A 25,734-nucleotide genomic window follows, 5' to 3' on the forward strand; every position below is an offset into this window, starting at 1 on the left:
CTAGTTGGTTGATGAAGAGTTAGTTATTATGCCATTTACTGCCACAAAAGATTCTGAATTTGGTGACTGCTATTTGGATATATCGAAAATGAAAAAACGTCTAATCAGGGCTACTTTAAAAACATATGAGAAAACTGGAACTTACTTCTTTCTAAAACTATTTAAAAAAGTTGACGATGAATTTGAATTTCAACGACGAATATCTTTGACTACGGACGAATTGGACAATCTTATTGAAAAAGCGTCACAAATTAGGGCAGCGTTTCCCAGTCAATGACAGCGAAACAAAGAAACAGAAAACCGACTCTCCTTCACCTGCAAAAAAATCTAAAATTAGTTTGAATTAAAAATGGTGGAAGCAATGTTTGAGCGTTCTCCAGGATACTTTAAACAATTTCAGAAGCAATTTAAATTCTTTGTACAGATGAAAAATTAAATTTGACAAGCTTAAACAATTTTGCAGTGTGCTCTCATTATAATTCAGATTTTTGTCAGCTATCGACCACAACTAACCAACACCACTTTCATGTTTTAATAGACTCAACTCATTATGCTCTTGACACAACTAAACAATACAATTTTTATTCTGTGCCTTGTCTGTTCACGACATTTCAACATTTGTTTTCACTGGCCCCAGACTTAAAGACAAAAGGTGACATGTTCACAAAACTAAAACTAGCAGTTGACTTCAATATTAAAAATCGTGAGAAAATTGATTCTTCGTTAATCAGGAAACGTCTACCAACAATCACTACTACTACTACTACTACTACTACTACTACCACTACTACTACTACTACTACTACTACTACTACTACTACTACTACTACTACTACTACTACTACTACTACTACTACTACTACTACTACTACTAATACTACTACTACTACTACTACTACTACTACTACTACTACTACTACTACTTTTACTACTACTACTACTACTACTACTACTACTACTACTACTACTACTACTACTACTACTACTACTTTTACTACTACTACTACTACTACTACTACTACTACTACTACAACTACTACTACTACTACTACTACTACTACTACTACTACTACTACTACTACTACTACTACTACTACTACTACTACTACTACTACTACTACTACTACTACTACTACTACTACTACTACTACTACTACTACTACTACTACTACTACTACTACTACTACTACTACTACTACTACTACTACTACTACTACTACTACTACTACTACTACTACTACTACTACTACTACTACTACTACTACTACTACTACTACTACTACTACTACTACTACTACTACTACTACTACTACTACTACTACTGGTACTGCTCCATCCACACAATTTCAGTAGAAAACCGGCAATTCAAAATCTAACGACGGAATTTCAAATCTGTTGACAGTGACACCAACGGCACAGAAGTCAGTGCATAATTTGATTTTACCCTCAATGCAAATACAAACAGACAACTTCAGCAGTGAAACATTTCGCAGATTTGAAAAAATTTTAACTGGCCCCCATTCTGGTTCTTTTTGTCAGATTATGTATATATTTGTGAGTGGATATGGAAATATGACTATTGATACTGACTTGTTGTTTGTTCGAAGAAGTTGTTTGTATGAAGAAAACATTAAATTTTTACAATTTTCAGTGAATTAAACAAAACATGGGCAATATCAATACAAAAGAGTCCGCATAGTCTGGAGTTTTTGCTTTGAATTGGGTGATTCTCTAACAATTGCTGTATTTGAACTTTTCCTTCTCGCGATAGAATTCATTGATAGACATCTTTGTAGGATAAAATACTGTCCTAATGGGTCCGCAAACAATAATTGGTTGTCTTTTTGACAAAACAGTAACCAGTGAGTACCAGTTTTTTCAGCAGTTGCTGAATTAACTATTAAAAAACTGTTTTCTTTCAATTCTTTCGGAAAATTGTTTGCTGCAAAGACGCCAATAAACTTGTGTTTGAGATTTTTGCAATTCCGAACGGAATCATTAATGTCATCATCGTCCATTATGGGGTTAAAATATGGTTTTTGGAAACTATTCGGGTACTGTCAACAAAAATTGTGCTAGCTTTTTCTCCAATTATGAAAATCTCAAGGTTGTTTGGTAGCGCTGCAGCAAACTTCAGCTCAATTGAAATGGAACAATTTGTCAACTCAGGGTGAATAAAATCGTGGGAAGCTTGTTGTGTGCTAGTAAGATCAAATACCATAATGAAATGGTTGGGGTAACCAGTTAAACCTATTCCATGACCGTTGTCAATATATGTTAAATCAGATATAGTATTAAAATACAGTCGCTTGTCAACGGTTGTAGATATCGGTGAATCGACAATGGGCAAACCGTTTCGATATATATATATATATATATATATATATATATATATATATATATATATATATCTGCTCCAGGTCAAATTTTTGAAAGTGGAAAGGATTTCTTCTGTTATCGCCTAGAAAAGCTTCGTTTGTATTTAAACAAATAGCTAGCCCCGAATTGGTTCCCGGGAAAAATATCCTCTTGTTTCCAGCTGTGAACACCAGTTGAGGCTAAAATATCTTTGTTAGTGTTTCAAAATAAGGATAAAAGGCTGGGCTATTGAGTAGAGTTTTCTCAATAGCCGATACTACATCGTCGATCAATGTCATCTTGCGCGTATACAAGTTAGCTTCAATAATTTTGACTTTGTAGTGTTTAGCGGCATCGTCAGACATTGACATTAAAACAAAGTCATCGACTGCTCGCCTGAACGCAATTCGAAGTGTAACTCCACTCAGAAAGTTTTTGTCACATGTAAAAAAAATCCACGGCCAATTTCCCATAAAAAGTGCATTCGCCTGATCCCCTCGCCAATGTCTTCCTTCTATGCACTTCTGCGGTTGACAAAGCACCAGGATTCTCCTCATACGAGTAGCCCTGACATGCCAGCCATGTGTTCTTTGCGTCTTTGATGTGTGAAAACTCTGTTTCAACAAAACTTTGTGAGCATAATTCCCGTTAGCATTTGAAATTTTCAATCCATTTAGACACTGTACAGTCAGAGAAGAGTGAATGTAATACGTTATTACAAAAGTATGGAGCATCTGTTTTTGTTACGTCCGCAGCAGCTCCTGGAACGTACTTAAGGTCAGCTCCAGAAGATTGCGTAATTTTACATTTGACTTCGAGGAAAATTTTCTGTAAGACAAAAAAGTTGTTCCGGTCACCAGTGACTTCAAACTCTAGCATTGGTCCGTCTGGACTGTACACGGCACCCAGTTTTTGACAGAAACTTCCATCAAAAGTTACTAAAAGAGCTTGTTTTTCAAACAAGTCTAACGAACTGTGAGATGCTTTTGTTGGTAGTAGGTTAGCGATCATCTTTCATTTTTGCGAAAAAATCAGCACGAATTCTTTTTGGAGGCCTTTGGCTTAAAATGATGCCCTTACGTTTTGTAACTGCTGCTAATGTTTTTGTCTTTCTCGGCTTACTGCGTCTTTTTTGCCGAGGTTAAGAACGTTTACGGGATCCTCCTGTCTGCTTTTTAACAGTTTTAGATATTGTGTTCTTCACTGCCTGTTTTGGTGACTTATTATTGCTGACTACATCTAAAATTTTGGGAACACTCTGTTTTAGGAGCTCTTTTCCGATGCGCGTGGCGATTGGTAGAATGAAACGACGCGCAAGCGGTGGAGCAACACGTCCAATGCCGGCTGCTAAAGCTCCAAAACCACTTCCTCTGCCGATAATTTCCAGAAAAATGAGGCAAAGACGTTGCTTGATTTGCATAGTATGAATCCATTTTAACGACTAAAATTTTTTGAATTGTAATGTTAAAATGACTTTTCCCGTCCCAGAAAAGGGAACAAAATGCCCGGTTTTGGTTCTCAGTTCAATTGAAATTAACTGAATAGTGTTTGTCAACAATTTCTTGTAGTCTAAATTTGTGAAAACTATTCGATGAGTTGGTTCAAGCTCACAAACACTACCGTTTTTGAGACGTTGTTTTGAATCAATGACAAGTAAAAGAGGTGCCTTGACGTCACCGACGTATTGGTATTCAATAATATTGGTGTAGATAAAAATTAAATGCTTTACAGCGCAAAGATCAGCTGGGAATTCGCCATAATATGCTCTTGTATCGTCATTTGTCATAAATCACTTTGCCGTTGGATTCATTTTATAGCCAATGTGTATTCCATTTCTATCAGGAATACCTTTGAACCCAATTATGCTCGGAATTTCTTCACTCGGAAAAGTTATACCCTCGTGTTTTCCAAACAAGATTTCGTATCTACCCGAGCTCTTCAGTTCCCTGAAAGAAAAATCAGGAAGCCCAGCTGTGCGTTTAACTGTTGCAAGAAGTTGCGCTACTGAATCAAATGTTCCAGGCATAAAAACCAGTTTTTGTCCACTGTAAGGTCGAGAGATAACATTGTTACCAGAAGACATTTTTTGAGAATCTTCATAATCTTTTAAGTTGTACGCGGTTATATTCCCGTTGACAATATTCGCAATTTTAGTTGGAAAAATTACCTCACTTAATGCAACTCTCCAGTCGCCTGAAAGTTGAATTTCGTCGTTGAAAAAATTGCGGAAAGATGCAAGTGTGTTTGAGCCAAATCTTTCGATTGAAGCTGATGAAACGACATGCACTGTAAACTCATCTTCAGATCGTTTACCTGACATCCTCTTTAGGAGGAAGACGAACAAGCTGTAATTCTGGTTGATAAAACTTTCCTTTGATTGTTTCGTTGCTTGCGTCTACTAAGGAGTATGTTCCTGGACTAAGAGTTGATATTCCTTTTATTTCGAAGATTTTATCAGTGAAAGACTGTTTGTAACTTTTCCTGAAAGCCTTGTTTTTCAACAATTCTCACAAAATCACCAATGTAAAATTTGCGTTTTTGTGTTTTGCTTGTTTGTACGGCTAAGGAAACAAGTCTTGGCACATCTTTTTTTGTAATTTTGTTAGGTGCAATTTTAGTTACTCGGTTTACGCGTGAGTTGATTGTGTCTACAAATTTTTCTAGTTGCTCAATGTAGGAGTATGTCCATTTCTCTTCAAGGTAGCGATGAATCATTTCTTAATTGATCTAATGTTTCTCTCAGCAAAAGCAGACTTGTTTTCACTGAATGTGCTATACAAAAGAATACTGCGTTTGTTACAGAGTTGTTTGAACGCTCCAAGAAATTCTTTACCATCGTCTACCCACACCTTTTCTGGTTGTTTGTTTTTGATCATTTTTTTTGAAGGCTTCAGCTGCTTCTGTTGCGTATTTTGTTTTCATTGGTTGCACTCGTAAATATCTTGACAAACAGTCTACAGCAACCAACAAATAATTAACGTTGCGATTATACTTTGACATTTTGTCAACGTGAGCCAAATTTCATTAATATCATTCACAAAAACTTTGAGCCTTGAAATTTTAATCGAATTGAACTATACTTTGTAAAGGAAGGCTTTGTCTCCAAATAGGACTGTACTCTGCCTAAAAGTATTTTGCTATGAGCCTGTAAGCGTCTTACGCTTCCATAGGAAGCTGGTCTTTTCAAATAAAGTTGATCTAAGTTCTTTGATTCATCAAAAGAAAGACCATTTCTTCTGACTGGTCTCTTCTTTGTCTGACGTTTGGAGGGTTGTTTCTTCGTTATCTTTTTTTGAGACTGATCTTGAGCCACTGCTACTGCTGGCTTTTTCTCGGCTTGGGTGAAATTCTTGTTCATTTTCGGACGAAGACTGCAGGATTTGTTTGGCATAAGTGTTTGCAACTAAATGAGGGGATACATCGAGAGCATTCAAAATTGTTGATTATTTTTTATGTTTATTTTTTTTGTGGGCTGCTGTAAATTATACAAAAAAGTAGAAAATTTTACGTCTAGTGGCTTTTGGTCGATATGAAGTACGTTGTTTCCTTCTATGGTTATGTAGTCAGATTTCTTAATGAGATCGAGTATAATTTCTGATCACTCAATTTTTTTTTTTCGTTGATCCAAGTTCGGAAAATATTTTTACAGGGTCAAAAACTTTTTGTTCTTTCACAATTGGTTCAATCTCACTGTCATCGCTGGGTGCTTCTGATGTTTCTTCCTGTTCCTTGGGTACCATTGTGATTTTGCTATTGTCTCTCATAGGTTCAGCGGTTCCCACTTCTTGTGCTGGTTTTTCCGTGTCAGTCGATTGGTTTCTTTGAAAAAGAGATAACTGAGCTGCTTTTTGTTGATATATTGGGTTATCAAGTATCTCACTTTTTGCTGGTTGTTTTGAGATAAACAATCGCTTGGGAATTAATATAAACTCTTCAGTGTACATTTTTCTACTTTAAATAAAGATAACATGAAATACCAATAGATTTCAGTAGCTCAAGTCTTCTAGCAAGAATTAGTCTTTTTTCTTTAAGCTTGGTTTCTTTAGACAGTATAAATTCGAACTCGTTTTTGTGATTTTTTAGAACGTTTTCGTTTACAACATTTAAGAAACACTCACAAAGAAACACTATGAAACTATTCGGAGTTGTCTTGATGAAATCCCTTAAATTTGTGTCTGATAATTCTAGCTTTCGCCGCAGCATACATACTTCTTTCTCTCTCATCAGCTAAATTTGTAATAACTGCCTTAGCCGGAGGAAGATGAAATACAGAAGGTCCTGGTGGTACAATATTTGAGCAGTAACGTAAAGCTTCGGATGTTTTAGGATACAAATCAATCAATAAATGCCCAAAAGGTTGTTTTGTCGCCAACTCAAAACTATCCTTCAAAAATTGAGTATTATTCAGTTGTGTACCAATTAAACTAATCTGTTGAACATCACAGGGTGGTTTGAATAAAATGATGTGGGTCGTATTTAGATCAATAGTTCCAGACCATTTACTTTGTTGTTGAAAAAGGTTGTGCTTAACGTATATAACACTCAAATTTTTAAAACGTCCTGCTGTTGCTAATTTAGAAAATTTTTTATCGTTGAAAATTTCTTCACAAGAATCGTCAAATACCAACAGACAGTTTTCATGATCTGATATTAGATCAAAACTTGAAAACTTTGTAAATTGAATGTTAAATTTTCTCTCAAGAGACTGAAACTTAGGCTGGTCATACTGGTAAAAATAAAAAATTTCTTGAAACTTGGGTGAAAAGTTGTCATTCAGCAACATATTGAAAATAAGCTCCGTTTTCCCACAACATGACGGACCACAGACAGCCATAAAGAGACGATCATTTGTCGAAATAATTTTATTCATAACATTGGGTTGGGTAGATTGTATCCTACTGTACAAGAAAAAAGCGAAAACCAAAATGTTGCTTCTTCACAATCAGGTTTGAAAAAACTAGTTTAATCAGTGATGTAGCAATAAGAAACAATATGATGAAAATTTGGTTAAAGTACACAACTTCTGATCTGAGTACTCGTGATTTACAAAACTCCCATGATCTTCTCTCATGATTTTTTTCATCAAAAACCAAATCAGATATACCCCACCAGCATCCAATTCATCCACATGTTGGTCCATTTGAAAAAACGTTTTAAGAAAAAATAAATTCAGTAAGCATACAATCGTTTAATAAAAAATTGATTATTCAAAATCAATTGCATAAAACACTTAATCAACAATAAAGAAGTCATATGTAATAAATTATGAGTCTATGTCTTCTGTTTTGTAGACAACTGTATAGCTTGCTCTCATTCCCAGCGCATTGTCATAGTAGGTGATTGAGTCCACGTTTCCCTCGTTCACAACTTGCCGATTTTTTTCTGGAGGAGTGTTATCGTTCAGGGAGATCTGAATTGGCACTGGCCGCTTGGGCATAGGTAAAGCGGTTAGTTTTAGTTTTTGAATTTTCGCCTGTATAGACGTGATATAATTGAAATTACTCTAATATCGAAAGGTACCTTTTAAACAATTCTATTTCTGCGCCACAGCAATTGATTTGTTGTTTCCTCAATACAGTTTGTCCACGCGAATCAATTTTTTCCTCCCTGACAAAAGTGACAGTCAAATGGTTTTCAGACGATATGGAAATGTAAACTGTCAAATTTGAAGTATTGACGGAGCTGATGTTCTGTCTGATCGACGATTCTTTCGTTAACCAGTAGTATAAAAGCTCCGCTTTTTTTGGCGCAATGTTTACTTAATTGACGTCTTGGACAACGAATAGCATGCAGATCACAAACTGGCGTCTCTCTATAATATCTCAACTTTTCGATTTTTGGACACAACAATTCTTCTAAGTTTACTACTTCTTTCTCGAGAAGTTTTTTCAAAGTCTAGTTTCTGTTCCTTTGGCATAGTGGAAAACGAAACACTGTGCTCTGAACAATCTGATGCAAATAAGAGTATGGGTAATCCCCACTCTCCCAAGCTAAACCATGGAGATACTTTGTGACCCACTGATGAGATCTTTGCTCACTTGATGACAGGGAGTTGAATGAGTTTTTTGGTTGGAATGAGACAATGTCTGTATAGTTTTTCGTTGTAATAGCAAGTTCGTTTATTATAAAACCAGACTTTTTAGCACGAAAACCTTCAAAGTCAATAACAACCGGTCGCAGTTTTAGCATTCCAACAAATTGAATAAATTATTTTTGAAAGTTTTAACATACAGGCCAAAAGCAATGCCGGTCACATGACCAAGATACTCATTTGTGACTGGACAGGGTAAAACATAAGAATAACCAGGTCCCTTCTCACTATATTCGAAAACAAAACCGGAAGCGTCATGGAGTATGGCATGTAATCTCAATATTTTTAAATTTTTGAAATATTTGTCTAACGAAGAATTATCAATACCAATCAAACCTCCGTATGGTCGCAACTTCAACGCAATATCCAAATCAAGATCCGGATCAATGTAGAGACACGTTGCTAAAAAATACAAAAATCGTTGACTATATTGTGAATAACTTTTTTCAAACCTTTGTAAATCTCGTGAATACTTTTCAAATCAAGCGTCGCTATAGTTGCCATTTGATCTATGCACACAATATTCTCCCAATAATGATCAATTTTTGCTGACAACTGACCAAAACCACTTAATCACACGTCTAAATATCACATAATAACCCCCTCCCCTCTATTATGGTAATAAGACTACTTTTTACATGTAGCGTTAAATTCAAAAGCAAACGACCAGAAAGAACTAGCGAGAACGGTGGAATAGAACAATCCAAACGGCAATAAACAGCAGGCGGAAAGATTTTATCCCGCCTATCCTATTCCCACTTAACCGCCACTATTATCCTACGGTTAAGAGTCGAATGATAACCCCCCTTTGTTTACGTAGGTATTATATACTACTTAGTATAATACTACTTTACGTAGTATTATATACTACAAAAGTGCAATTTAATCGAACACAGTTACTCGAGTTTGTGTGACTTTTCACGACAATCTTTCAGCATTCCGGTTATAATCATGTGAGAAAATTTGCAGCAGTGAGCTAGTTTGACTCAAAATTGATTCAGGTTTGAAAATTTAGGACAGTGACTTAATATGAGAGTTGTTGACAAAAACAGTCAATTTAATCAACGAAAACCAAAACAGCCCCAAAAATTAGCAAATTGCTCTTTTGCAAAGTCATCGACCATGAAGGGCGAAGAATATATAAACAAACTATAAAGATAAGTTAATAAAAACAACTAGAGACTTGTGTACAAATATTTTTTATAAGTTTAACAAACTATTTCCAACTTTTTTAATGACTGTTTGCAACTTTTTTTCAACATTTCGCAACTTTTTAAAGTAGTTTGTATTATTTTGTATATTTTGGCATCAGTTGGCAATTTTCATACGTTGGTTTGAAAATTTGCAAACTTTAATTCTACTTTATTTATGAATAAGAAATACATATTGGTAATTTTTAAAAAAGCACTGCATTGAGAATGTTGACCTAAATCAATCTACGAATCGGTATATAACCAGTGCTAAAGAGTTTTTTGGGGCATTTAATGAGGGGGGGGGGGGTGGGAGGAGGTTTTTTAACCGCTTAAGATACTTCATAATTGGTTGTTGACTTACATAACGGCAGTTAAATGGATTAACCGTTTCTTACTACACATGTTTATTAATTATATAATTATCTAAACAAATGGTTTCCTGAGTCCCATTACATAATTTTTAGTTAAAATTATAACCGCCCAATTCAACTCCAAATCACATTCTGTTCAGTTGATACAAAAATTAGTTGATAAAGAAAAGTTTTTTAGTTTTTCTTTAAAAAATCGTCCTGCGAAATTTTTGCCCAATATGAAGTTGATCATTTTGGTGCTGGGTTTTTTGAAGTTCAATTTTGCGAGAGCTGACACAACAGAAATCTTTGGAGCAAACAGTTGCTCTGGAACTATTCAACTTCTAGATGCGCTGGAAATTGCCGGCGTCAGCTATTCTACTGCGCACATGTGTACAAACGGCTACGTGTCTTTTGGTGATCAAATCGAAATTTTAGAAGAACCAGACGATTTTCTAAGAGATGATTTTGAAGGGGTAGTTTTTGCCCCATTTCTCCTAAATATGGGCTCAGATTCAAATGCCGTTTTTTATCAGGCAAACAATAGTTACGGCGCAGGCTTTACAAGCTTTGTTAACTACCTTTTTTTCCGGGTTCCAGCTGACCCGGATTTTGCTGCCGATTTTCTGCTGATTCTTGACTGGGTTAAAAACGAGCCTGGGCAAAACTTGATTCGGGCATTCCTAGCAAATGACAACAACTATAAAAACACGGGTAGCCCAAGGCTCTACGTGTTGCTCGAGTACAACGAAATTGGCTACTTTCAAGACGGACAATCCGGACAATTCGCCAGAGCCGGAATCAAGGGACCCAATTTCTGTTAGTCTGCCTCAGAATCTTTTTGAGAAATACAAAAATATTAGCTGAAAAACCCTAAAGACAAAAAAAAACCTTCAAGGACAAAGTATATTTGTCCTAAAAACTATAGGATTTTTATCACACCCCCCCCCCCCCCCAACCCCGCCTCCTCTATTGCCAAATTTGTTTCATTAACATTTATTGATTAGAATTCAAGCGACTTGTAACTGATGCTATTGTGTGTTCAGTTTGCTTTTAGCTAAGTTATTATCGGATCTTTGATTCCAAAAATTAGGTCTCTAGAATCAACAAAATGACTGGTTTTATTTAGGCTGGGATATGCTGCAATTTTGTAATTTCACAGGTCCTGGTCTTTCTTTTTGACTTTTTGTAACAAACATTCTTTTTGTAACTTTAATATGATTTATGGTTCCAATTAAGACAGAAAAAATCCCAGTTTGATTTTAAAGTGCTTTCCTGGGTCTAACGACAATTCAATATCAATACTGCGCACGTCTAATTGCCAGTCTTATATCAGTACTGATTCGGAGCTATATCATGTCACTTTTTACACTTCTCAGTATAAATGCAAGTCTTGGCCAAGACGTGCAAGTCTAAATGCAAGTCTTCGCCAAGACGTGCAAGTCTAATTGTATTCTCAATATATGATTAATGGGAGGAACCATATGTGATCCTTTAATGTTGGCTACGATTAATATATTCAACCTTTGAATGCGCTTCTTTAGAGGTTGCTGCTGTTGGAAATTAAGTTGATTGCTAAGTTTCGCTCCCAAAGATAATTCTCCATCAAGGATGCAGTTACTGAAAATTGCTATTTTAAGATACATGACGAGAAAATCTTGTCTTGTCTTTAGTTTTCGGCAGTTCAGGGATACCGATGCACTACCTATTTTCATCTAAAGGGAAAAAGATTATATACCACCATTAAAATGAAACTTATATGTAATTTACGTTTAGCAATGTAGGTGGTTCACCTAACTCAATCTGAACGGTTAACTCATGTTAATGTGTTTGATTAAACCCCGATTTTTTGTCCAGTTTACTCTTACTTACCTTAATATCGAAGTGGACTTGCTTCCCAAAATTCCGTATCTAGAATCAACAAAATGATTAGTTTTAAGTGGATTAAATCATTAGGCCAAAATTAAGTGTCCTAAGTCGACCCTGTCCTACTGAGATATGCTGCACGATATCTTTCTTCTCGGCATAAATACTAAGATGATATATGGTTTCAGATCAGACAAAAATTATTAAAAACTTATTTTCTTTTTACAATGCTTTTTGTATCATCCATATATGATTAATAGAAACTATATGCAATCTTTATGGTGACTAAGATTCATATCTTCAAGTTTTGGATCTCTTTTTGTAGAGTTGGTGCTGCAAATGCATATACAATTCGAATGCAGACTACCCCTCCCAAAAAGGACTCCTCGTCAAAGACCGAGTTATCGAAAAATAATTCACCGCTAACAACGGCAAGCGGTGAAAATAAAAATTGTCACCGCTAAAAACCGCAAACCTTACAAAAATTCACTGCAAAAAATTTTACAGTAATTTTTAGCGGTGAATTTTTGTAAGATTTGCGATTCTTAGCGTTGAATTCTTTTTTTTCACCGCATTCACCGCATTCAACGCTATAAATCGCAATTTTTACATATTTTCACCGCATTAACCGCAAATCTTAATTTTTCTTAGCGATTTTTAGCGTTGACACCTCGACCCGGGAGTGCTATTTCGTGATACACAGTGAGAGAGTCCTCTCTTGTCTTTACTTTTTGGCTATCTTGAGATACCGTTATATACAAATCATTTTCGCCTAAAGTGGAAAAAGTAAACAACTGACGTACTGATGTACTTGGCATTGACTTACTTGGCAATGTAGAACACAGAAAATCAACCTTTTAGTTTATTTTATTGGTCAGTAATTATGGTCGCTTTTATAAGACAACCAATTGTTCTGAACTGTCTGTCCCACTACGCTATACACACTTTGAAGCCACCGTGTGAACTTAAACTTTCAATCTATGACTTTGTTTGACTATTACGATATGAAAATGTTATTTAGGTATCTGAGGTACAAAAACAGAGCTTTGACTATTTTATGTTCTGTCTAACTTTTTAAAGAATTTTTAATGTTTACTAAGATCTCACTCACGATCTTATTATGCTTATTAATATTCCATAAATCTATACATGACTCACTATGCTTAAAGAATAGTGAATGAATTTAATGATTGCTGAGATTTTTTATGGTGCTCATCTCGTGTTAATGTCGCATCAGCAACATCAAATAAATTTAATTTTGCACGAAAGAAAAAAATTTCTGAAAATTTTACGAAAATCGGAAAACACGAAAATCAGTTAAATTTCTTTTCAGCTGAATTCATACTTCCTGACTCTGGTACCAGTGATGTGAAGGACACGTTGAGAGCTGCATCAATTAATTCAAATGGACTTTATGGGGTTGAAAGAGGCAGGTGGCACTTTGTTATTGACCCCCTGGATTCTAAATCAGTTGTAGTTGCCACAACCACGACTTCTACTACCACTACAACCACGACATCAACAACAACCACTTCGACCACCACAACCACCCCGACCACCACAACCACCCCGACCACCACAACGACCCCGACCACCACGACAACCACTCCGACCACCACAACCACCTCGACCACCACAACGACCCCGACCACCACGACAACCACTCCGACCACCACAACCACCTCGACCACCACAACGACCACTCCGACCACCACAACCACCCCAACCACCACAACGACCCCAACCACCACGACAACCACTCCGACCACCACGACTACCTCGACAACCACCACAACCACCCCGACCACCACCACAACCACCCCGACCACCACGACAACCACCCCGACAACCACCACGACGACTCCGACCACCACCACGACAACCCCGACCACCACCACGACAACCACCCCGACCACTGCAACTACTACAACTGCAAATGAAACGCCCCAGGTGGACCCCACAACAGTGACACCAACAATCTCAATTATACAGGAAAATTTGCCTATAGTAATCGTTGTAGCTATCTTTTTGATTGTACTTTACTTTTCATGGTAACTCAAAAATCATCTGTTATACGCAGCCAAGTAGATTTAATAAATGCAAATTTTGAAAAATATAAAAATTCGGTGGTGGAAAAACTTGTATCCACTCCACATTTCATAATAATTTAAGGGTGTAATTAAAGTCTGCTTTCAAAAAGTTTCGCCAAGTTAATACAGTCCGGAACGAAACAAAAGAAAAACCCGCAATTTTAGTAGTTTAAATAAGAGTTTCAATCTCGTTGCGTGCTTGTCAAAATTCTTTTCTACTTTGATAAGAAAGAAAAAATCTGTTGAAGGGAGTTGAGAGACTAAGAGACATCAAGAGCGAGTACTGATTACCGTCTCTATTACAGCTATTCGTGGGTCTGCAATGATGCTGATTGCAAGAAACGCGAGATTTTAGGCAGATATGGAACGCTGGCAAGCCTTTGAAACCTTATCTTACCCGTCAAGAGGGGTGACTTCTATGAAAAATATGTCTCTTAATGAGCGGGATAGTCAATTCAGATGAGTTTTTGATGTCTCACCCTATGAGCCGGGAGCCTTTTAATTTTTTTGAGATTGTTTGAGTCATAAAACAGTGGGAGGGGAGAATGTTTAGTGTGCGAGAACAGGTGAGATAACTCTAAAGATTTTTCAAAGAAGGTAGCGAGAGTGATTCCAACTGATTCGACCTGAATTGATAACAGTATCAGTGATCGGTTATGTACGAAGATTTAAATGATTTGTTAATTGCAAAGATCTGGATTGCCTTAAAAAATTTTTGATTATGTTGCAGTTTTTCTAAACTTTGACGTACACGACAATAACTAATGATGTGTTTCTTATGAATTTCTTTTTTCATCTTATTTTAACATTCATTTTGAAATTTTTGTTTTAAACCCATATAATGCGAAATATGTTGTCAAGGGTTTTTTAAGCCATTTTTTGGCTAATCGCTTCATTCTACGTAGAAACATGAGTGATATCATAAGAAAGACCGTAGAGCGTAGAAAATTTAGCTCGCTGGACTTTTCAATTTCGTCTTTTTTGAACAGTTATCGAAATTCTCAAGAGTTTTGAGTATCTATTATCCTAATTTACGAAACCAAGTTTTGATTTTCATTCAATTTCTAAATTTTTATGCAAATTTTGTTTCTGTTTGAGTTATTTATTTGATCAATTGTCCTAATTTAAAGAGCTTATTTACTTGATGCAGCAATGGGCGTAAAAGTAGCTGTAATATTATGACCACAAAAAAATCAATTGCTCATCCAGGGAGAATGAGACAGGGGTTGAATATTTTCTACCAGGTTTTTTATCCTCGATATACTACAGGCAGTGAACAGTTCTCTTTTTGGATAACTATTTTTACTAATTTTTATTGGGTTGATACCCTCTGTCAAAAATTTCATCGCAAAACCTTAACTTATTTTCTACGGAGCAACTCACGGCAATGGACTTATTCGGTTGGATTTGTGCTCGAACTTGCCAATTTTTTCTATCATGTTGTTAATTTTGGTTAAAATACTGTTCAACCGAACTAGTTTCCTTTCCCATGGTTTTCGACTATTATAATAATTGTTCAATTGATAAGTTATTGGACTCTTTTTTTGAAAAATATTTTCTATTCACAAATGTTTACTGCTCATTCAGTTACGATGTTTGGCGACGTTTAACAGTTTTCCTTTCTTGGCAGCTTCTTGTCTTCCCTCTGATCTCAGAGAAAATAGGAACTGGAAAAAGATAATTGACTAGGAATTTCTTTACGTTGTTCAATGGTAGCAATTTCTTGTTCATTTTGTTGCCCTCCATTTTTTAGATGATTGATTTTTGCAATACTATAAAATTTGTGGTTACTAAGATAAATTTCAGAAAAACTTGCCTTTTCTTAGAAAACATAAACTTGTAAAAATGGTCAACTGTTTCTGATAAAAAACGCAATTCGCTTACTACTTCTTCTGCAAAATTGTAAAAAACCCTAATTGGAGTTGCAAAAACAAACCATACGTTGACGAATTCCGCACAGGAGTTTTTATTTTCTTTCTGTTCTCAATGGTAGCAATTTCTTGTTCATTTTGTTGCCCTCCATTTTTTAGATGATTGATTTTTGCAATACTATAAAATTTGTGGTTACTAAGATAAATTTCAGAAAAACTTGCCTTTTCTTAGAAAACATAAACTTGTAAAAATGGTCAACTGTTTCTGATAAAAAACGCAATTCGCTTACTACTTCTTCTGCAAAATTGTAAAAACCCTAATTGGAGTTGCAAAAACAAACCATACGTTGACGAATTCCGCACAGGAGTTTTTATTTTCTTTCTGTTCTCTTGAGGATAAAAAAAGTGGTTGGGATAAATGTGTTGCCGCAAACTTACAAATAATCATTTTGTTCACTGATTTATCTATCAGCCACAAAAGTTACTTTTTTGTCTGGCGTCAAACAAAAAACTGCAAACCATCTGCGGTCCTCTTCAAAATGTCAGCTACTCTCTTTGTTCTCTGTGCAATTTTCAGTTTTGACGTAATTTTTGATAGTCTTTTTAGTGGTAGTTGGAAAAAAATTGTTTTTGTTTATAGGGAAGTAGTTGAAATATAACAGAAAAATAAAAAGTGCAAAAGAAAGTGAAGTTGTTTCTTACGTTATAAAAACAAGCGGTAACTTTTAAAGTTTTAGTTTTATCTTTAAGTCTTCTCGCTCAAATAAATTTTGGCTTCCACTCGCATGCTGCATTATTCTCTGAAAAACAAGTGGATCTTGTTGAAACAACGGAAATGTTGTCAACTTTAAGCACAATGAGATCACTTAACCTTTAAAATGAGGTCAGATATTTAGACTTTTCAATCATGGCACAATCAATCATTTTCAATCATTCAATCAACCAAAGCCGTAGATTGAGAACAATGGAGAAATTAGTTCTTCACGACAAAAACTTTTTATTACTTACTTGCAACGCAGGAGACGCTATGTTGATTACTGGTGGTTGCGATATGTTACTCTTTGATGAAGATAGCATGGAAAATGATCCGGCGATTTTTTCGGTAAAGCGACAGCAAAGAAGAGTGACAAAGGAGGACATTTTGTATAAATACAAGGAATCTCCATCTACCAAACGTATTTAATGATCTACTGGGTTTACTAATTTTTTCAATTATTGAACCAATTAATACCGTGTGAAAACTACTGCGAACTGGAGTTTTGTCTGAAAAATGACCGCAGTAAAAATCGAAATTATCTTGAAACAAAAGACTCGCGAATGTCATCACAATGGAGCAGCATGTTGAAGTGGTCAATAAACATTTGCTGAGCCTGTTTGCTTGGCTAGTTGATGCTTCTGGGGAACAATGTGAAAACAAATTGGGAGAAAAAATTGAAGTTTTCATGTGAAATGATAGCTTGGTACGGTAGGCAAGCGTCCAAATTGCACACGAAGAGTTCAACAAACCAGTCTTGAAGCTAGCACCAGTTTTTTTGATGCTGTTTTGGAGACCAAAACAAGCGTCGGTGATTTGGCGTTACTTCAAAATAGCGGCAATAATCAAGCAAGAGCAAATATTTTTTGGAAATTAAATGTTCACTGCTCATTCAGTTTCGAGTTCTTTTGGCGTTTAACAAATTTCCTTTTCTCTGACAGCTTCTGGTCTTCCCTCTGACCTCAGATGAAAATACGAATTAAAAAAAGATACTTGACTATGAATTGCTTGCGTCAGAGTCTGTCTAGAGGTTTTCCTTTTCATTTCTCAATGGAGGCAGTGCCACTGGTTTTGAAACAATGAATAAATGGCAATTGAAAAATCATTTGTTTTCCATTTCTTTGCCCTCCATTTTTCAATTGATTTATTTTTGCAAAACTATAAGTATTGCAATTCTGATTTTTGCAATTCTGTTCTCATGAGGATAAAAAAATTGTTGGGATAAATGCGTTGTCGCAAATTTACAAATGATCATCTTTTTCATTGGTTTATCTATCAGTTGGGATAAATGTGTTGGGATAAATGTCTTGGGATAGGTGTGTTGTCGCAAATTTACAAATGATCATCTTTTTCATTGGTTTATCTATCAGCCACAAAAAATACTTTTTTGTCAGTAGTAGAAAAATGGCAAACTTTCTCCGGTCCCTAACAAAATGTCAGCTACTCTATTTGTTCTCTGAGCAATTTTTTTTTTTGACGTAAGAGGGAGTTGGGACAATAGTAATTTTAGCTGTAGTTGTTAAAAAATGTTTTTGTTTTTAGGGCTTTAGTTGAAATATAACAGAAAAATAGAAAGTGCAAAAAAAGTAAAATTGTTTCTTAAGTTACAGAAGCAAGCAAGAACTTTTGAGGAACTTTTAACTTTTATTTGTTCTCGCAAAAAAAAAATTTACGTTCTACTCACATGCTGCATTATTCTCTGAAAAGCAGGTCGCTCTGGTTAAAAATACGGAAAGTTGTCCACTTTAAACATAATGAGATCACTTAACACTTAAGCTTGAAAATGTGGTCAGATATTTATACATTTCAATCATGGCACATTGGCTAACCAGCTGCATTTTGAAATCTTCCTTAGGCAGCGAAGTATTATTCTTTGGAGATTATTTCAAGCAGCAACAGTGAGGAGAACTGTATTTTGAAAATGGATATTGAAACTATTGATGGTTGCTATGGAATACTTTAGTGAGAAATCTATATACAACACAACATTTTTGTCATAGCAGCCAAAAATTTCGCAACAGATTTGCAGAAGAAGGCCGCGCGTAACACCAGAAGAGGGCTTGGGTGACTTCACATATTTTCCATCCCATAAGAAAGTGAACTCAACTTAGTGAATCCAACAAAAAATCTATCAGAAAGGCCTGAATTCTTAAACCAAAAGCATAGATCGGGAACAGTGAAGGAACTAGTTCCTCACGACGAAAAAATTATTTTATCTACTTGCAACGCAGGAGACGCTATGATAATTACTGGTGGTTTTGATAAGTTACTCTTTGATTAAAATAGCATAAAAACGAGCCGGCGATTATTTTGGTCAAGCGACAGCAAAAAAGAGTGACAAAGGAGAAAACTTTGAATAATTACAAGGAATCTTCATCTACCAAACGTGTTTAATAATCAACTGGGTTTACTAATTTTTTTTCAATTATTGAACGAATTGCTACCGTGTGAAAACTACTGCGAAGTTGAAGCTTCCTCCAAAAACTGACGCCATTTAAAATCGAAATTATCTCAAAACAATAGACTCGCGAATATCTTCAAAAGGGAAATGCAAATCGAAGTGGTCAATGAACAGGTGCTCAGCTTATATGTGCTTAGAACATGTATTCAATGAATATGTGAAGGCGACAATGCCTGGCTTGTTGATGATTCTGTGAATATACATAGGGAGAAATAATGGAAATTTTCATTTAAAATGATGGCTTCGTACGGTAGGCAGGCGTCCAAGTTGCACACGAAGAGTTCAACAGACTATTCTTAAAACTGGCACGAGGTTTCTTGATGCTGTTTTGGATACCAAAACAAATATCGGCGATATTGGCGTCACTTCTAAACAGCAGCAATAATCAAGCGACAGAAAGAAATAATTTCTGAAACTTAATTGTTTACTGCTCATTCAATTTCAATGTGTGGTGGCGTTTAACAGATTTTCTTTTCTTTGACTAGGATTTCCTTTGATCTCAGATGATTATATGAACTGGAAAATTGTACTTGACTATGAATTGATCTTGCATCAGAGTCCGCCTATATGTTTTTCTTTTCATCGTTCAATGGTTGCAATGCCGCTAGTTTTGAAATAATGAACAAATGGCAATTTGAATATAAACTATTGTCCATTTCGTTGCCCTCCATTTTTTAGATGATTGATTTTTGTAATATTAAAAGTATTGCGATTCAAGTCTTTGTAACTCAGTTTTCGTGAGGATAAAAAAAATTGTTGGGATGAATGGGTTTTTCATTGGTTTTTCTATCAGCCACAAAAAAAGTCAGTGCAAAAGTTTTTTTTCAGTGCAAAAGAAAGTGAAGTTGTTTCTTACGTTATAAAAACAAGCGGGAACTTTTAAAGTTTTAGATTTATCTTTAAGTCTTCTCGCTCAAATAAATTTTGGCTTCCACTCGCATGCTGCATTATTCTCTGAAAAACAAGTGGATCTTGTTGAAACAACGGAAATGTTGTCAACTTTAAGCACAATGAGATCACTTAACCTTTAAAATGAGGTCAGATATTTAGACTTTTCAATCATGGCACAATCAATCATTTTCAATCATTCAATCAACCAAAGCCGTAGATTGAGAACAATGGAGAAATTAGTTCTTCACGACAAAAAATTTATTACTTTTGCAACGCAGGAGACGCTATGTTGATTACTGGTGGTTGCGATATGTTACTCTTTGATGAAAGTAGCATGAAAAATGATCCGGCGATTTTTTCGGTCATACGACATCAAAGAAGAGTGTCAAAGAAGAACAATTTGAATAACTACAAGCAGTGTCCGTCTACCAACTCTACCAAACGTATTTGATAATGAACTGGAATTACATTATTTTTTCAATTATTGAACCAATTGCTACCGTGTGAAAACTAATGCAAACTGGAAATTTCCTCCAAAAAATGACCCCAGTAAACGTCGAAATTATCTCGAAACAATAGACGGCACAATAAACGGCAAACACTAAACGGATCAATGACAGCCAAACTTTCTCCGGTCCCTAACGAAAGGTCAGCTACTATGTTTGTTGTCTATTTGAACTGACTTATTCAATTAACGGGACTTGAGATTGGTACTTGACAGCAATGAAATCTTGAACCCTTCCTAGCAACAACCTTGCAAAACAACTCCAACTGTGGAAAAAACTCAAACCAAACCCTCAAAGTTTCAAAAACATTGCTGCTAAACACTTCCACTTTATTCAGGAGCTGTGTTCAACGCAATCCTGCATTTTGTTTTACCTCAAACGTGTTGAAATATTCCTTGGAAAAAAGTTATCAAAAAAATTTGCTGCCATCCCTTTTGGACCCATTCGCCACCGGTCTTTCACGCCAGTTATAATCGCCAATGTTCCGAGAGGCTGAAACCGACACCAATAGCCAGTATAATACGACACGAGTTACAATGCGTCAGCTGCCGAAGTGGGGCCTCATGGGAAAGAAGACTATACAAATACGCGCCTCATATATGGTACTATAGCTCAACGCTCGATTTAAGGGAATGGAAATCCACACGAAAGAGATCGTCTGGAAATTATCCGAAGACGCACGTCAAGTTGGCGGATTGGCATCAAAAAATAAACCTCTTTATAGCAATGTGCATTGGCATAAAAATGCTACTGTTTCGAAAATTAAGAAGAAAATGAAGTTAAGAAAATGGATTTCCAAGACAGTTTGTGCATTCGATACAATCATGGCGGAGGAAACATACCTATCGGCTGTTTTTCTTGGGAAAAGTTTTCATTACCCAATACTTGCTATTGTACGAAAAGGGGTTATATCAACAAGCGGTACTTTCAAAGATAACGTTTTCCTCGAGATTTGCTATGATTTCAAAATTGAACCGTGTATCAAGTTGCCAGAAAACGTAAGTTTTCACACAAATATTTGAGCACGGATGACAACGCTTGACGTGGCATAAAAATGAATGGCTTGGGGGGGCAGATTCAGTAAAATTTTCTTCAACGAGAAAATTGATCCTTAGGCCAAATTAAGCCCAAAAGATGACAAATAAACATACCAATATCACGAGACAATTGAAAATCTAAAAAAACAACAAATATTTATGAAAGTCGTAAGAAAGTTTTGTTCCACTATTCTTTTTAAGCAATGGGGCTGGGCCAATATACTTTTGGAAAGCAATTGACTATCGATGGTAAATTTTTATGTCTTACTGACAAATACTTAAGTCATTGGAATCATTGATGAAAACTGTGCTTCTGTCTGAGCAGACGTTTTCAAAATTCAGAAATCAAACTATGATGGAAGTGACCGTTCGAAATCTGGTGCGAAATCCATTAAAAGCTGGTGCTGCCAGAACTATAGCAGATTCGATGCTAAAAACTCTGCATTATTTACAGTTAACAAAGCCCTATGCATAAATCTAATTGAGTTACAACGTGTAACGTTTCTAAAAGCTCTGCCTTTGTTAGTCGAAATCTTCAACACTGGAATTAACACTGAGAACCGATGCTAAAACGCTGTTTCAGCGTTATATTGCCTTACAAGAAACCCCTCTAATTTTTGAATTTGTCCTGTTTTTACACCCACCTTAGTGGCTTTGTACCTTTTATGGCCCCAGGTTTGCATGATCTGTTTGTTTCACATATTAACTTGCTGTATAACAACAAAACAACTTTAGTGATGGGAATTCCTTCTATTTTGGGCAAATTGCATAAATATAGCGATGTGGACGTCAGAGCATCAAACAGCAGACTAACTTGAAAGCGGTTTAGCTTTGTCATACAGCAATGGATACCCTTCATGTATCTATATCCGTATTTTATTTTATTTAGTTGTTGTAAATTCCATTTGAAGGGCAGATGCCATTTAAGTTCAGTTGATGTACACTTCCTCCCATTTTAGCAGTTTTTTCTGTTCACTCTGTCTGTAAAGGAAATACATTCGTTCACGATATAAACAAATCCATGAGTTGCTTCCGTTATGCGTGATTAAATTTTGAACAAACTTTCTTTCTTAAATTGTATCATTCTTAATCTTCATTCTCCAATTTGCAGCGCTAACGCTCAGTTTAATTTAATTCTTGCAAACGCTTCTCATTTGAGCTCAGTAGTTTCGACTATAGTCAATCGCACCGCGATTGCCCATTCTAGAAAATAATCATTTGAACGTAACGACTAAACTTGCCGTTCGCGGCGCAATTGCCTATCTCAACTTGTACGAGAGCATTTGCAATTCAATTGACTATACTCATTGTGTATTAGTATAACATGGCGTGGTCAGCAGCGGACTCAAAGAAAACACCACTGCACATAGAAGCCTTTTGGGAGAAACCGACAGCAACATTTCCTCTGACGTGGGAAAAATGGACGCAGCAGTGGAAACTGGCTCTACTTGCTAAGGAAGGGATACAATTAGACACCCTGTTAAATGATCCCCCGGCAACGGTGACTTACCCGCCTGAACCTACCTACGAAGAACCGGTAGAAAACCACAAACAGGCAACGGAAAGAGATCGTAAAGTTCGAAATCAGCAGTTGAAAGTAAACTGGCAAAACCGTTGTAAAAAGGTTGAAGAAATTGGGATTCTCTGTGGAGACAAACCGTGGGGAATTTTTGAGCAGAAGACGATATCGTTGCTATATCTGAGCATTGGTACAGAGGGATGGCGGATTTTCAAGAGTAAATACCCTCATTTTCAGATAGGGAAACAACCTTTTAAAGACTTGTGGCGGGCAATGGAGGACTCATTCACAAAGCTTCGTAATATAACTTACGATTGCTTCGTTTTCTACTCGTGTATGCAGCAAAAATGAGAGTCGGTGGAAAATTTCTATGGTCGTCTCATAGAATTGGCGGAAAATTGCACTCTGGGTAGTGAAGAGACTACATTGATCCGTGATGCATTCATATTGAATATGCTTGATCACGAGACACAGAAGGAGTTGTTGAAGGAAACAGAAGAACCACCAAAAGCGTTGGAGATAGCCATACAAATGGAAATGGGAGCGCAGAATCAGCAAAAATTAAACCAAAACTTGATGTCAGGTACTACTTCTGTGAATTTCATTAATAGTAACCCAGTACGCAATCGCAATGCGAATGGATCTTCAACAAAACGAGACTTCACACGCTACCCAACTGTCCCTCAAAATTATCAATATACGAGTGTTTGTATGAATTGTGGTCTCCGTTGGAGTCACAATCATAAGCAGATTTGTCCCGCGAATGGTAAGAAATGCAATAATTGTGGTATTATGGGTCATTTCGCCAGAAAATGCCGCAAACCGAAAAAGTCGCAGAATCCGATACAGAAAACTAAAAAATCAAATGTAAACCAAATCGATCAATCGCCGGAAAAAGTGATGATGAAGAATCCGTCAACTGTATAACAAGCTATCATCAATTGTATGAACAGGTGTACGATTCAAACTACGATAGTGATTCCGATGACTATGTAGCGGCGATTTCTTCTGATTCAGTTCATCAATTGGAACCACTGAATGTGGAAGTTCAAATAGGGGAAATAAGAACATCTGCCATGATTGACTCTGGAAGTGCCGTCAGCATCATAACAAAAAGTTTAGCGAACAAAATTATCCGATCCACAAAATCAGCCAAATGGACAGATACAACAGAAAAAAGGAATTTGAAAACTTTCTCAAACAAACCAATCAAAGTCATTGGGCACTTGGAAACCACAGTAATCTACAATCAATGGAAAGACACATCAGCGATGCTGACTGTGGTAGACGATGGGCACAAAAATATCGGAAAGATCTGTTCACTACATTAGGACTTGCAGTTGTTCAACAACAACCAGAAACTGGTAAATATGTTTATAACATCAATAATTCTACATGTAAAATTAAAGGGACAATCGCGACGCAATTTCCACATCTAGTTTCAAGAATTGGCTTATCTAAAACACATGTAGCCAAATCAAAGTTTCATCAAAAGTTTACAGCAAAGCATCAAAAAGGTCGACGTGTTCCGATAAATCTCCAACCTAGAGTGTCAGAAGAATTAGAAAGATTACAGACTGAAGGTCATATCAAAAAACTATCTAGTTGCTCTGACGAACATTTTATCTCCCCGATCGTAATCACAGTGAAAAAAGATCAGTCGATATAGCTAGCATTAGATTCTAAAGTACTAAATAAAGCAATACATAAAAATAAATACAAAATGCCTAATATCGAAATGTTAATTGATACCATCTCACAACACCATACCAATACACAAAACGGCCAACACGCATATTTTACCACATTAGACTTAAAGTATGCATATAGTCAACTAAAATTGCATCATGACACAGCAAAACACTGTAATTTTAACATCATATGTGGCGAATCTACTGGTACATATAGATTCAAAACTGGTTTTTATGGACTTACAGATATGCCGACAGAATTCCAAAAAGCCATGGATTACCCACTCATAGGCTTGCAAAACACATACTTTTTCTTGGACGATATCATAATCGTTAATACCGGCACTGAAGCAGACCATTTAGCATACGTTTACAAATGTCTCAAAAAATTAGATGACGATAACTTAAGAATTAACCTCCAGAAATGTCACTTTGCTAAATCGGAAATAGAATGGCTAGGTTATAAATTTACACAGACTGGAATATCACCTTTAGAAAGCAAAACAGCAGCAATTTTAACAATACCACCACCAACAACACTAAAACGACTTAGATCATTTCTAGGGTCAGTACACTACATCGGCAAATTTATATCACACTTAGCACAATTATGTCACCCTCTTAGATCACTTTTAAAGAAACCTGTAAAATTCATCTGGACAGATGAACACACGAAACATTTTAATCTGATTAAAGAAAAAATCGCAAACAGTACAGAAAATAGCCATTACAATCCAAAATTGGATGTCCGCGTAAAATGTGATGCTTCACGTTCAGGATTGGGGGCAGCATTAGAACAAAACACACCAGATGGTTGGAAGCCAATAGCATTCGCGTCACGATTTCTTAATTCAACGGAATAACGCTACAGTGTCAATGAATTGGAACTGTTGGGTCTAGTTTGGTCAATTGACTATTTTAAATATTATTTGTACGGAAAAATTTTTACGGTAGTAACGGATCATAGAGCCCTATTGTCTATACTTAAAGAACATCGATCTAACAAATCAAACAGTAGTCGACTATCTTGATGGATCGATAGATTACTTCCGTACA

At 36.0% G+C, this 25,734-nt stretch overlaps 2 protein-coding genes across 2 annotated transcripts in view; one reads left to right on the forward strand and one right to left on the reverse strand.

The window, feature by feature from the left end:
• LOC142350263 (uncharacterized) overlaps positions 1-25,734 on the reverse strand; it is a 484,377-nt gene that overhangs the window by 39,830 nt on the left and 418,813 nt on the right. The gene's annotated exons all lie outside the window — the stretch shown is intronic.
• Positions 10,139-14,057, forward strand: LOC142350247 (uncharacterized). Its single transcript, XM_075402021.1, has 2 exons — positions 10,139-10,811; positions 13,192-14,057. The coding sequence occupies exons 1-2, from the start codon at positions 10,232-10,234 to the stop codon at positions 13,911-13,913; spliced, it is 1,302 nt and encodes a 433-aa protein (XP_075258136.1). The 5' UTR covers positions 10,139-10,231; the 3' UTR covers positions 13,914-14,057.

Source organism: Convolutriloba macropyga, chromosome 12 (genome assembly GCF_964194025.1).
Source record: "Convolutriloba macropyga chromosome 12, txConMacr16.3, whole genome shotgun sequence".
In the NCBI taxonomy this organism is placed as follows: domain Eukaryota; kingdom Metazoa; phylum Xenacoelomorpha; order Acoela; family Convolutidae; genus Convolutriloba; species Convolutriloba macropyga.